Here is an 11,939-nt window from a genome sequence, read left to right as displayed (position 1 = left end):
TCTTTACTTAATTTCTGAAAGCTGAAAATAAGAAAATATATACTTTTCCATTGACATTGAATTTTATCATGAAACCTTTCATTGTGAGAGAGAGAGAGAGAGGACTGTTCCCCTGTTTCCTGGGGTACTTGGCATGTGAGTCCCTAAATGCCCACACACCATGGGGATTCAAATGAGGTTTGCCTGGTCCTTCTGCCTGAGCAGGATGTTTGGTTTTGCAAAGATTTTCCTTTACAAACAGCCTGTGGACATTCAGGCTGGAATCCAGGCATGTCTATGTAGAGCTAAAGCAGAGAAACAGTATTGGAAATCGTGCAGCGATCTGGCACAAAGCTGCACCCAGCGGCCCCGGAAGTCCCATGGGAAGTCGAGAGAACGCTCTTTGCCCTCTCTGTGCCTGATGTTCGCGGTCAGACAGATGGGCGGGAGCGCAGGGCTCACTTCCCCCACCCCTGGGAAGCTGCCCTGGTCCCCAGGCGACAAAAACCCTGCGTCTGCACCAGGTGTGGCATCACTATCGAGAGTAAACTGTGTAGCCAGAGCCCTGACAGGAGGAGACCAGAAATGAGCTCCTGGACAAGAAAACAGCAACCACAGGCCACAGGCTTTGCCGAGAACGTGGCCACACAGCCCAGCGGAGGGACGCGTGATTGCCCAGAGCCAGTTCCCCAGCGGGGCCTGACAGCCTGGGGGTGGCCCCGTCCGGTCTCCCAGCCCCTCTGCCTGGAGACACACCACTGCCCCTGAACTCCAGCTGTAAGTAATCCTGAAAACACAGAGCACGGGCTTGGAGTCTCCCTTTGGAGACTGTAAATGAAATGGATTAAAACACTGAAAATGCAATGCTACTGATTCTGAAGGGGTGGTGGGATTGTAAGCAGATTAAAGGCAAGAATAAGTTTATGTGACCTTGACTGATGAAAGAAACGTGTTTCCACTTTTATTTTTTCCCCAGATGATGACATGTAATGGATGCATTACCTTGTGTAAGTTTAAGGTTGAGCGGGTTGATTTGACCCAAGTACACCCTGCAAAGTGACCACCACCACAGGGTCAGCAACACCCCATCCCGTCACATAATTACCGTTGCTTTTTTGTGGCGAGAACATTTAACAACTTTCGTGTGTATGATGTATTATTGCTAACTGCAGCACCATGCTGCACCTTAAATCCCCAGAACTTGTTCCTCTTGTGACTGGAAGTTTGTACCTTTGACCAACGCTCCCCACCGCTCCCTCCCCTGACCCCGGCAACCACCATGCGAGTCTTCGTGTCTATAAGTCAGACTTTTTTTAAGATCCATATGAAGTGAGATCACACAGTACTTGTCTTTCTCTGTCTTCTTCATCTCACGTTGCATAATGCTCTCCAGGTCCATCCATGTTGCTGCAAACAGCAAGATTTCCTCATATATATAGATCTTCCTTACCCACTCATCTGTCGATAGACACTTTGGCTGTTTCCATGTCTTGACTGTTGTGAATAAGGCTGCAATAAACACAGGAGTGCATTTGTCTCCTCAATAACCCTTTTTAGTTTTCTCCGGATGTACAGAAGCAGAACTGCCGGATCACATGGCAGTGCCAGCTTCGATGTTTTCAGAAGCCTCCATACTATTTCCACAGTGGCTGCACCAATTTACATTCCCACCAACAGTAAACAGGGTCCCGTTTCTCCACATCCTCACAAACATTCGTTGTTGTCTTTTTGATGACACCCATTCTGACAGGTATAAGGTGGTATCTCCTGGTTTTGATTTGCATTTCCCTGGTGATTAGTGATGTTGAGCACTTTTTCATGTGTCTGTTGGCCATCTGTACATCTTCTTTGGAAAAATGTCTACTCAGACCTTCTGTGAGAGAAATTTGCTTTACTGATCCGGCTCCACACTGAACCATGTCCCCTTTGACGAGTGTACCCTTTACTCTCAGCACGTGAGAACACAAGGACACAGAAGTACTGTCTCCAGGGGATCAGGTGGCTCGTAACTGTTTACAGACACAGCCCAGGGAGCCCCCAGTGTTTGGGGAGAGAGTGGCTGAGGCTCTTTGCCTCCAGAAGTGGCGTCTGAAGGTCTGGCCTCAAGGGAAGTGAGCCGCCGTGGAGTCCCCCCCTTGTTGGGGCCAGCCCTCTGCCCACACTCACCAGTAAACAAGGCTTCAGATGGAAGAAATAAAAGAGAACACAGGGAGGTGGCGCCAAGCTGGGGCAGGAAGGACGTAAGGAGGCAGCAGTGTGGTCGGAGCATCCAGGTCACCCACCAGCCCCCCCGACTCAGCGGTAATTTGAGGCTCACCCTGCCTCCTTGGAAGGCGAGACCTTTGAGCTCACTGCCCCTTGGTCCCTCCTGCCTCCAGGCTGCTGGGCTTCAGCTGGAACCTAAAGGTAAGAAAATGGCTTAAAAGAAATCCTTTACGTAACTCATTGATTTACCTTTTTTAATCTGTACGATAGTAATGTAGGTGCGGCTGTGTAGACGACTGATTAATTCAAGCCAGAAAGCATGTTAAGGAACCTGAAGAATAAGATGTTTGTAACCGGCAGGGCACCAGCCAACCGAGCAGGGCTGAGAAACCCAGGCCCAGGGCAGACGTCTCCCTGAGCTCCGCTCTGACGACAGGGTCTCGCTCCCACCCCTGCCCCTAGCGGCCCCCACTTCTGTGCCACGGCCACTCCTTCCAAAAAGTGCCCTCCTTCCATCCGGCTGCTGCCCACACTCAGCACTGGGTCTCAGACGGGCTGGGATCCGGGCTCTGGGGGCCATACGTGCAAGCAGGGAGCGTGGGGCAGTGGGGGAACAACTCCGGGGCTTACACACGAAATGCTACAGGTTCCCACGGAAGGGACCAGGATTTCTGTCCATGGCACCAGGGAACTTTTTTTTTTTTTTCAATCTCTAGGTTCTTCTCCACCTGTTTTTAAATTCTCTTGTGATTCACTAAAGAAACTGTACCCTTGACCTGCCGACTTTCACAAGGTCTGCATTTTGTCGAGCCTCCCTGTGGGGTGTTTTAACACGTTGCCCTGTTCTCCGCATTTTCTGTAACGCGTCTAGATTTTGAGACTTAATCAGAATCAGATTCAGGGCTTTGGGCAGAACCACTTTGTAGGTAACGTGCTTCTCACCGAGGGTCTGCTTGTCCTCTCTGTGATGTTGGGGCCTGTGAAAGTTAAAACCCTGGATCCTTTCACCATGGAGGGCTGCAAAGGACCTTACAAGCCTGTAATTTATTGTTCATGTGTTTGCTGGAATAATTCTGTGAAGAGAAACTTTTTTCGTCTCCTATTTGGTTTTTCAGCAGTGCAATCAGTACAGGAAATTCAAGATGAATGGTTTATCCTCTCCCTCCAGTCACCAGTTTCCAAATAGACAGCTGGTCTCTAAGCTGCCTTCGAAGGTTAGTTTGCATTAGTCCGTTCAGGCCGCCTTAACAGCATAGCCTGCACTAAACGGCGTAAACAGCAGAGATCTGCTTTCTCACAGCTCCGGAGGCCGGAGGGCCCGGGTGAGGCATGGGCAGGGTGGTTACTACCGAGGCCTCTCTCCTTGGCCTGCAGGTCAAGACTTCTTGCCGAGACCTCACGTGGTCGACCCTCTGGGCAGGTGCAGCCCTGGCATCTCTGTGTCTCATCTCCTCTGCTAGTAAGGACACCAGTCCGATTGGATTGGGGCCACTGGCCTCATTTTAACTTAATTACCCCCTTAAAAGCCCCATCTCCAAATACAGTCACATTCTGAGGTCCTGGAGGTCAGGGCTTCAGTTTGGGGGGAGATGCTGTCAGTCCATGGTCCATGATCATGTCCCCGGAGTGGTTTGTAATATATACAGTTTCCTGTTGTGGCTATAACAGATTACCACAAATTTAGCATCTTAGAACAACACACATTTGTTACCTGACACCTCTGTCATCAGAAGTCCCCAGCAGGTGTCTCCAGGTGAGACCAAGGTGCTTGCTGGCAGCGCTGCGCTCCTTTCTGGAGGTCCTGGGGGAGAACTGCTCCCAGCTCATCCTGGTTGTTGGCAGAATTCAGGCCCTAGTGCTACAGGATTGAAGTCCCATCTCCCCGCTGTTGGCTGAGGGTGGTTCCCGAGGACACGTGGGGCCCCTGACCCCTCCGTCTCCAGGCCAGCGACGGCTGGATGAGTCTCCCTCAGGCTCTGAATCCCCCTCCGCTGCTGCATTGCTCCCTCTCTCTGGCTCTTCCAACTCTAACCGTCCTCGCGGGGGCGTGGGTCCCACCGGCTAGCCCAGGACAACTCCACAGCCTTCACGCTCTTAAGCCTAATTCCACCTACAAAGTCCCTTGGCCACACACTGTGACAAATGAGGAATTAAGGCGCAGACCCCTTGGGGGCTACTCTTCTGCCTACCACGCATCATGTGTATCTGAAAAGGAAACACATCAAAATAATAATTCCTGCATGATGATTTTTTTCCTTGTACATCTGAGCTTATTCCAAATTTTATGCCCTGTGTATGTGTATTTATACTCACAACACAAAACAAGAGGTCATTCTTAAAGGAGGAATGTGGGATTTTAGGCAAACTTTGGCTGCCATCCTGAGCAAGTTACTGATCACGTGACTCTCCGCTTCCTCACACGTGTAACGATGTTAACACTCTTTCCCAATAAATGTTTGATACAAATTACAAGAGAAAAATTTGTAAAAGCTCTAACACAGAAGGCCTGTTAGAAACCTTAGTTCTCTCCCCTTCTCCCTCCTGAAACTGACCATAATCTCAGGAGGATTGTCCAAACTCCACCTTCTTTGACACATTATAAATACAGCTGCTTCTTATGGTTGAAATATTTTTGGAGAGAGTTTGTCTTTCACTTTCTGAAAACACAGGGTCCATCCTGAAGGGCTGGACTCACCCTGAGAGTAGAAAACCCTTGAAAAGGAGTCTGGGTGACGGGGACACCAGCCTCCCACCCACTCCTCGGAGGGACTGCCCCAGGCTCTCACTCAGCATCCAACAACCGTTTCTTGCCACAGCTTCTGGAAGGACCCTTTCAGCTTTAAAGTTCTAACAGTCATTTTATGCAAGAGTTGGAATGACTTCAAGTTCATAAGGCACTCAGCCCAGCACATGCAAACTGACGTGTTTGGTGCTGTTAGATTTTAAGTGTTAGTTAAATTGGCAGTAGCACTAAATGTCTCTGGAATCCCAGTTGCCAACTATCCTGGGGTAACAGTGCCCAGCCTTCCTCATTTCGTGCATTTAAAAGTCTCTCTATACAACAGCAAAAAACAGACAACCTGACTCAGAAGTGGACGAAGGATTTAAGCAGCCTCCAGAGAAGACACACAAATGACAAACAAGCACATGGAAAGGCAGTCAGTGTGGCTGATCGGTGGAGACACGAATCCCCACAGCACGATGAGCTGTCACCCATGAGGACGGCTATTATAAAATTCAAAAAGAAAAACATAAAATAACGAGTGTTGGTGAGGATGTGGAGAAGCTGGACCTCAGGTACTGCTGGCGGGAAGGCAAAATGGTGCAGCCGCTGTGGGAATGGTAAGGCAATTCCTCAAAAAATTAAACCTAGAAATGCCACATGCCCGGTGATGCCCCTTCTGGGGGAGGACCCCAAAGAGCCAAAAGCAGGTCCTGAAGAGATGTTTGTCCACCCAGTTCACAGCAGCATGACTCACAAAAGCCAAAAGCTGGAATCAACCCCAGGGTCCATGCATGGACGAACAGATAAAATGTGGTCCACACACACCGCGAACGATTATCCACCCTCAGAAAAAGGGTGAAATTCCAATACACGCTCCAACATGGATGGATTCCGAAGACGTGATGCCCAGTGAGATGAACCCATCACCACAGGACAAAGAGTGTGTGATTCCCCTCGTGTGAGGTCCCTGGAGGTCCGATCCACAGAGACAGAAGGCAGAGGGCAGGGCCTGGGGCTCAGGAGGGGACCGTGGAGAGTGAGTGTTCCACAGGGACAGAGCTCCAGTTTGGAAAGAGGAGACGTTGGCAACCATGACACAGCAGTGAGGTTGTGCTTCATGGCAGTGAATGGTGCACTTAAAAATGGATAAAATGGTAAAAATTTATGTCACGTGGATTTTACTACAGTTTAAAAAATCTCTCCTCTATTCTCTGCCCATAGGGACGCCCCCTCCCACCCCAAGCTGTCATGGCCCTGACCACAGAAGTGGGGAGATGGCCACCGCTGAGTGAGCTGGAGGGGGTGCCCCTGCCAGCGGCCACCGTGGACAACTGGGGCCAGATCCAGGGGTTTGAGGCCAAGCCAGACGACCTCGTCATCTGCACCTACCCGAAGTCAGGTGGCTGTGGGGCTGGGACGGAGCCCTCAGAGCTGGGTGGGCATGGCTTCCCAGGGCAGTCGGACCTCCCCCGATGGGAGGTTCGCCCTTGTTCCAGGAGACCTCCTTCTGCGCCGGGACGGGTGCTCCGGGAGGTGGGTTCCTGGGTTTACAGGCTCAAGCACAACAGCTTGGGGGACCCAGCCTGCTGGGCTCCTCCCTCCCTGGAGACCCCGTGGGTGCCTCCCGAGTGGGCGCCCGTCTCTGAGGCCAGCAGGACCCTAGCCCGAGAGGAGGCTGATCTGAGCAGCCATCAGTCTGCCCAGAATGGTAGGGGCGGACAGTCTAACTGGTGTCTGCCTCTCACCATCTGTGTGAGCTGCAGGGACGACGTGGATCCAGGAAATCGTGGACATGATTGAGCAGAACGGGGACGTGGAGAAGTGCCAGCGGGCCACCATCCAGCACCGCCACCCCTTCCTCGAGTGGGCCCGGCCGCCCCAGCCCTCGGGTGAGAGCCCCTCCCTCACTGCCCTGCCTCCTCCCTTCCTTTCTTTTAAGACTGTACTTTTTTGGGACAGTGTTGGGTTTACAACAAAATTGGGAGGGAGGCCCAGAGATTTCCCACAGCCCTCTTCCCATCACTACCCACTCCCCGAGGGGAGCCCACCTGTCAGGACTGAATTGCCACACGGACACGTCATCGCCCGGATCTGAGTCCATCTGAGGGTCCCCCAGGCTGTGCCTCCTGGGGGTCGGGCACACGTACAGGACGTGCGTCCATCCGGACAGTGTCACACTGTCTGCCGGGCGAAGGATGAGGAGGCATTTGCATCAGCGTCTGGTCCCTACACGGGGTGGCTGCTTCTAGAGAAGGACATAACTTCCCAGCCACCCTCAGGGCCACACGGTGGTTGCACAGGCCAGGTGCCCAGGGAACGTCTACAGGACGCGGCAGGAGTCCCAATTCACATGCCATCAAGAACAGCGTGTCTAGAGATGAAGCGAGGGGCTGGCTGGGGCGGGGCACATGCGGGGCCTGGCTCTGCCCCAGGAACACATCTGCTCATCCTCTGACCCACAGTATGTCAGCCCTCTGCTCCCCGCAGCTCTGGGCTGTGTGGGTCCACATGGGGTGATGGCAACACTCCTGTATGAAATCCCTGAAGTCGAGACGCAAGCAGAAAAACAGGCAGGCGATGGGAGTCTGGACAGAGCCCCGACATAAGGTCCCCGTGACGCCTGCACCACAAAGGCATTTCCCCTCTACTCACATTATAGGTGTGGAGCAGGCCCGGGAGATGCCGTCCCCGCGGGTGCTGAGGACTCACCTTCCCACCCAGCTGCTGCCACGGTCCTTCTGGGAAACCCGCTGCAAGGTGAGAAGCTCCCAGGGGTGGGGACAGTGCCTGACCCCAACTCACAGCATCCTCTGTCATCGTCTTCCCTACCCCACCGTGTCGAGAGTTTAGTAAGAGAAAACAGCATCTCCAACAGGACAGGAAGGCTACAGCCAGGCTGAATTTTTGGAGAGAACCGGAGACATGGGGGAGGCTGTGAAAGGACGAAAGGTCGAATAAGAAAGGTCGAATAATTTCCAGGCTGCAGACCTAGGACTGCCCTTGGTTGTCCCTGGTTGTCTGGTCGTGGCCTGGGTGACCAGAGCAGGAAGACAGTGGCCCCAAGTGTGATGGTGGGGGCTCTGGATGGGCTGGTTTGCATTTGGAAGGTGTGCTAATGGTGAGATTACTATCTCTGCAACTGTCCAACCCTGGAAGGGCCATCCCTCCAGAGCCGAAAAGCCCCCAAGATGTCAGGGCGTCAACCACAGCAGTAAGGACGTGGTTAGTGCAGGACTGACGGGCTTGGCGGTGGGGGCAGGGCCAGCCTGTGCACTGCAGTGGGCACAGCAGCTCCCTGGCCTCTGCTCACTAGGTGCCAGGAGCACCGCCACCCCCCATTGTAACAACCAAAACCATCTCCAGACACTGCCATGGTGTCCCGATGGCAAACTCATTCCCAGTTGAGAACCACTGCTTTAGGGTGAAAAGTCATCAAAGCTGTAATGTGGCTCGTGGCGGGTCTAGGACACCTCGTCAGCAGGGCCACTTTGGGGTGGATGCTGTCAGAGTGTGAGCTGAGTACCGAGAAGTCAGGAGATCAAGGTTAGATGTTAAAGTGAAGGCTAGGAGGGCAGAAAGCACAAGGCTGTGGTTGACATGAAACCCAAAGGGCTGCTTTGTAGGGGAGGGGTGCTGGGAGATGAGACCAGGAAGACATAAGCACTTCTCTTGTCCAAACTTAACCATGAAGCGACCTCCAGGGACCATCACCAAGTACGTGGAAGCTGCTGTCTGACGGTAGTTCATAGTTTATAGTTTCTGCAGGAAGATTCTTCTCTGAGACCAAGGGGGCAGTTAGGGGGTGGCTGCGTCGTAGGATGGAGCCAGGGAGAGGCAGGACACCAGAGCTGGGTCAGTCCGCACAGGACAGCTGAGCCCGTGTGTGCAGACCCCTCGGTGACCCAGCCTACGAGAATTCTCTGAAAACCCACTCTTTACGCCTGCACCCACTTCTCTTCTCCCTGCAAGTTCCTTTATGTAGCTCGAAATGCCAAAGACTGCACGGTGTCTTACTACCACTTCCAGAGGATGAACCAGACGCTCCCCGACCCCGGCCCCTGGGAGGAGTACTTGGAAACCTTCCTCAGTGGAAAAGGTACAGGATCATCCTCCCCTCCGCATCCCCTCGTGGCGAGGCTCCATCCGGGGACCACGCACACCACCCTGACCTCCACAGGCAGGGACGGCATTGAGCGGGCTGGCCCCTCCCACAGCCAAGACCCAGAGCCCCAGCAAGCGTCCCCGTGCAATCCAGAAGCCTTTATTCCTGTCCCAACATGAGGGCGTTTGGGTTAATAAATTAGAAGCCACTTCAGGCAGCACGTTGGGATAAGCGCCCCCAAGGCTGCCCCATCCCACGTCTCTGTCCACATCCAACACATCAGGACTCAGGATTTATCTGGCCCATAATTCATTATTCTCCCTCCGACACACTTCAAGTGAGCAAAGTCCCTAAGTGCTGGAAGGTTCTGTGTGATCCCTGCACGGACTGTTGTCCTCCTACGTCTTACAGTGGGCTGGGGCTCCTGGTTTGAGCACGTGAAAGGCTGGTGGGAGGTGAGACACAGGTACCAGATCCTCTTTCTCTTCTACGAGGACCTCAAGAGGGTGAGTCAAGGCCATTCCGGGAAAGAACCACTTCAGACCCAGGTGCAGAGAAACCCCAAGCTGCTTCCGGGCTGGATGTCTGGGAGGGACACCCTGAAGAGCCTGAGTGTGTCCTGACACCCTCTCCCCGTCCAATGCAATGTCACCTCCCCCCACAGGACCCAAAGCGTGAGATTCAGAAGGTAGTGCAGTTCCTGGGAAAGCGCGTGGATGGACCTGTGCTGGACAGAATTGTCCAGGAGACATCATTTGAGAAGATGAAGGCAAACCCCATGACCAATCGTTCTTTGGTTCCCAAGTCTATCCTGGACCAGTCGATTTCCCCCTTCATGAGAAAAGGTGTGTGGGCAGCAGACACTACACGAAAACAAGTGTAAACCACTCGGGCTGTCTGTCCACAGCGCCGGCCTCCCAGCAGGCAGACGCGGCGTCTGATTGAGTCCAGGTCGGCACGTGTGGATGGTCTGTCACGGGGTGGGGATTCGATGCTGCCACAGAAGGGAGCTCGCTGGGGTGTCTGGTCATAAGGAGCAGAGTCCTCGAGCCAGACTGGGGAGACCCGTAGGGCACCGACGGACAGGTCCGGCCTCCTGCGGTCCCCAGTCTGGGGAATCCGGCGCTTTGCTCCGAGGCTCCACCGTGTACAGGAGGAGGCCCTTCTCCACTGACCAGCTCCCAGCCTCGCTGGCCGCGGTGACTTCTTCCTGCTTTACAGCCTCTGCTCACCCCCCGGGCAAGTCGGTTTTCAACGACTACTCAGAGCTGCCTCCTGCTGTAATATTTCTTAGGTCCAGTTCCCAGGAGAGGAATTCTGACTGGCCCAGCTAATGTTTTTTAAGGAAACAAAAAAGCTTTATCACTTTTTAACTTAAAAAAGTAACACATGTGATTGTGAAAACCTAGAGCAGTATAAAATCATATAAAAAAATAGTCTTGGCAAAACCCAGCTCCCACACGCCCCACAAGTGAACCTAGGCAGTACGTACCTTCTCGTGTCTAGGGTCTTTTACTCAGTGCAGTGTTTGGAGCTTTCTGTGTGTGGCCGATGTCAGAGTTCACACTCTCACCTCTGTGTGGTCGTCCTGTATGTGAACACACCCCCGGTGAGGCCAGGCCGCTGGCCCCTTTGGGTTGACTGTCCACGATTTAGGGGCCCCACCCCCTGCACAGGCACCCAGGGCCGTATCTTAGCAGAGGGTCAGGGGCACAGGCGTCCCCAAGGGGAAGGGGGTGGGGCAGCTGTGCCCACATTCACCCCAGTTCTTCCCTCGGGCCACCAAGACTTGCAGCCAGAGAGTCACACCCGCGTGGGCTTTCCTCCTCTAGGAACCGTGGGGGATTGGAAAAACCACTTCACGGTGGCTCAGAATGAGAGGTTTGAGGAAATCTACAGGCGGAAGATGGAAGGAACCTCAATCTGCTTCTGCACGGAACTCTGAGCAAGACAGAAACAAAGAGACAACAGCCAGGGTGCAGCCCCACCCTCGGCCCCAGCTGAGTCTCGGGAAGTACGTTGTAAACCCCCTGTGGTTAGTAACAGCTGATACCAACTTCATCTCTAAAACGGATCATGCCTAATGCTCATTGTCCCAACCATTCCTTCCAAAGTAAGAAATAAGATGTAAGAAATAAATGAAATAAAACACAAGACTTGGATACTGCAAGGATTTCTAAAATCTCCATTATTTTGGAAAATGCATCCTAGTTTTCTGGTTTGTAATATATTTAAAAAATAATAATAATACCTTGAGTATTCACATGCAAATACCAGGTTAAATCCATACTAAGAACCTGAAGTTTCTGATGTGTGTCCTGGCCGTTCGAGGAAGTCCAGATGTACTAGGTCCTGGGTTCCACTTGGCCGCTCTGGGAAGGGACACTTGGAGGGCAAGCTGGGGCAGCAGCCCCGAGGAAGCATGTCCTGAGGTCCTTCCCTGGCACGGGGGATACAGGGGAGGGAGCAGAGGGGTGAGCCCAGGGACCAATACCCGGTCCAGGGAGTCTTGGCGCTGGGTCATGTGGGCGACAGAAAGGCTCACGTGGCCTTTTCGGAGCCCGAGGTGAATCCTGGGAAAAGCTGGAACTTGGAGATGGGGGCAGCATGGAATGTCAGACCAGTCATGGTTTTCAGGCTTGGGGATACTTGAGTCTAGACTTCAAGCCAGGCCCTCTGCGGAGCCCCCACAGCAGGCTGGACACCCTCCCTCTGGTTCCCACGGGTTCCCACAGGCTCCCGGTGTGGCCCCGATACTCCATCCACACCTACCAACTCACCTATCTGTATCGCCCTCTGGGTCGTCAATTCTTTTGCGTTCGGTTCTTTGTCTCAGTCACCATTTCCCTGCTGGTATCTAAGGCAGTTTCCTCATCTGGAAAATGGAATCAATGTTCGTATCTCTTGTGATGTTGTGATTTATGAGAA

General features: G+C 53.1%; 1 protein-coding gene across 3 annotated transcripts; it reads left to right on the top strand.

The window, feature by feature from the left end:
* The first annotated feature begins 437 nt into the window (after window positions 1-437).
* SULT1C2 (sulfotransferase family 1C member 2) lies at window positions 438-11,181 on the top strand. Of its 3 annotated transcripts, XM_064481768.1 has the most exons (9): window positions 2,281-2,385; window positions 3,300-3,398; window positions 6,131-6,308; window positions 6,673-6,798; window positions 7,569-7,666; window positions 8,879-9,005; window positions 9,423-9,517; window positions 9,676-9,856; window positions 10,844-11,181. In XM_064481768.1, the coding sequence occupies exons 2-9, from the start codon at window positions 3,327-3,329 to the stop codon at window positions 10,954-10,956; spliced, it is 990 nt and encodes a 329-aa protein (XP_064337838.1). In that variant the 5' UTR covers window positions 2,281-2,385; window positions 3,300-3,326; the 3' UTR covers window positions 10,957-11,181. The 3 variants fall into 3 exon arrangements, with proteins under 3 accessions (XP_064337841.1, XP_064337838.1, XP_064337840.1); XM_064481771.1 differs by lacking the exons at window positions 2,281-2,385; window positions 3,300-3,398 and adding an exon at window positions 438-756; XM_064481770.1 differs by lacking the exon at window positions 3,300-3,398 and having other exon boundaries at window positions 2,325-2,385.
* Window positions 11,182-11,939: the final 758 nt, after the last annotated feature.

Source organism: Camelus dromedarius, chromosome 33, assembly GCF_036321535.1.
Source record: "Camelus dromedarius isolate mCamDro1 chromosome 33, mCamDro1.pat, whole genome shotgun sequence".
NCBI classification, from domain to species: Eukaryota; Metazoa; Chordata; class Mammalia; order Artiodactyla; family Camelidae; genus Camelus; species Camelus dromedarius.
This window is presented reverse-complemented; position numbering and strand designations above follow the sequence as displayed.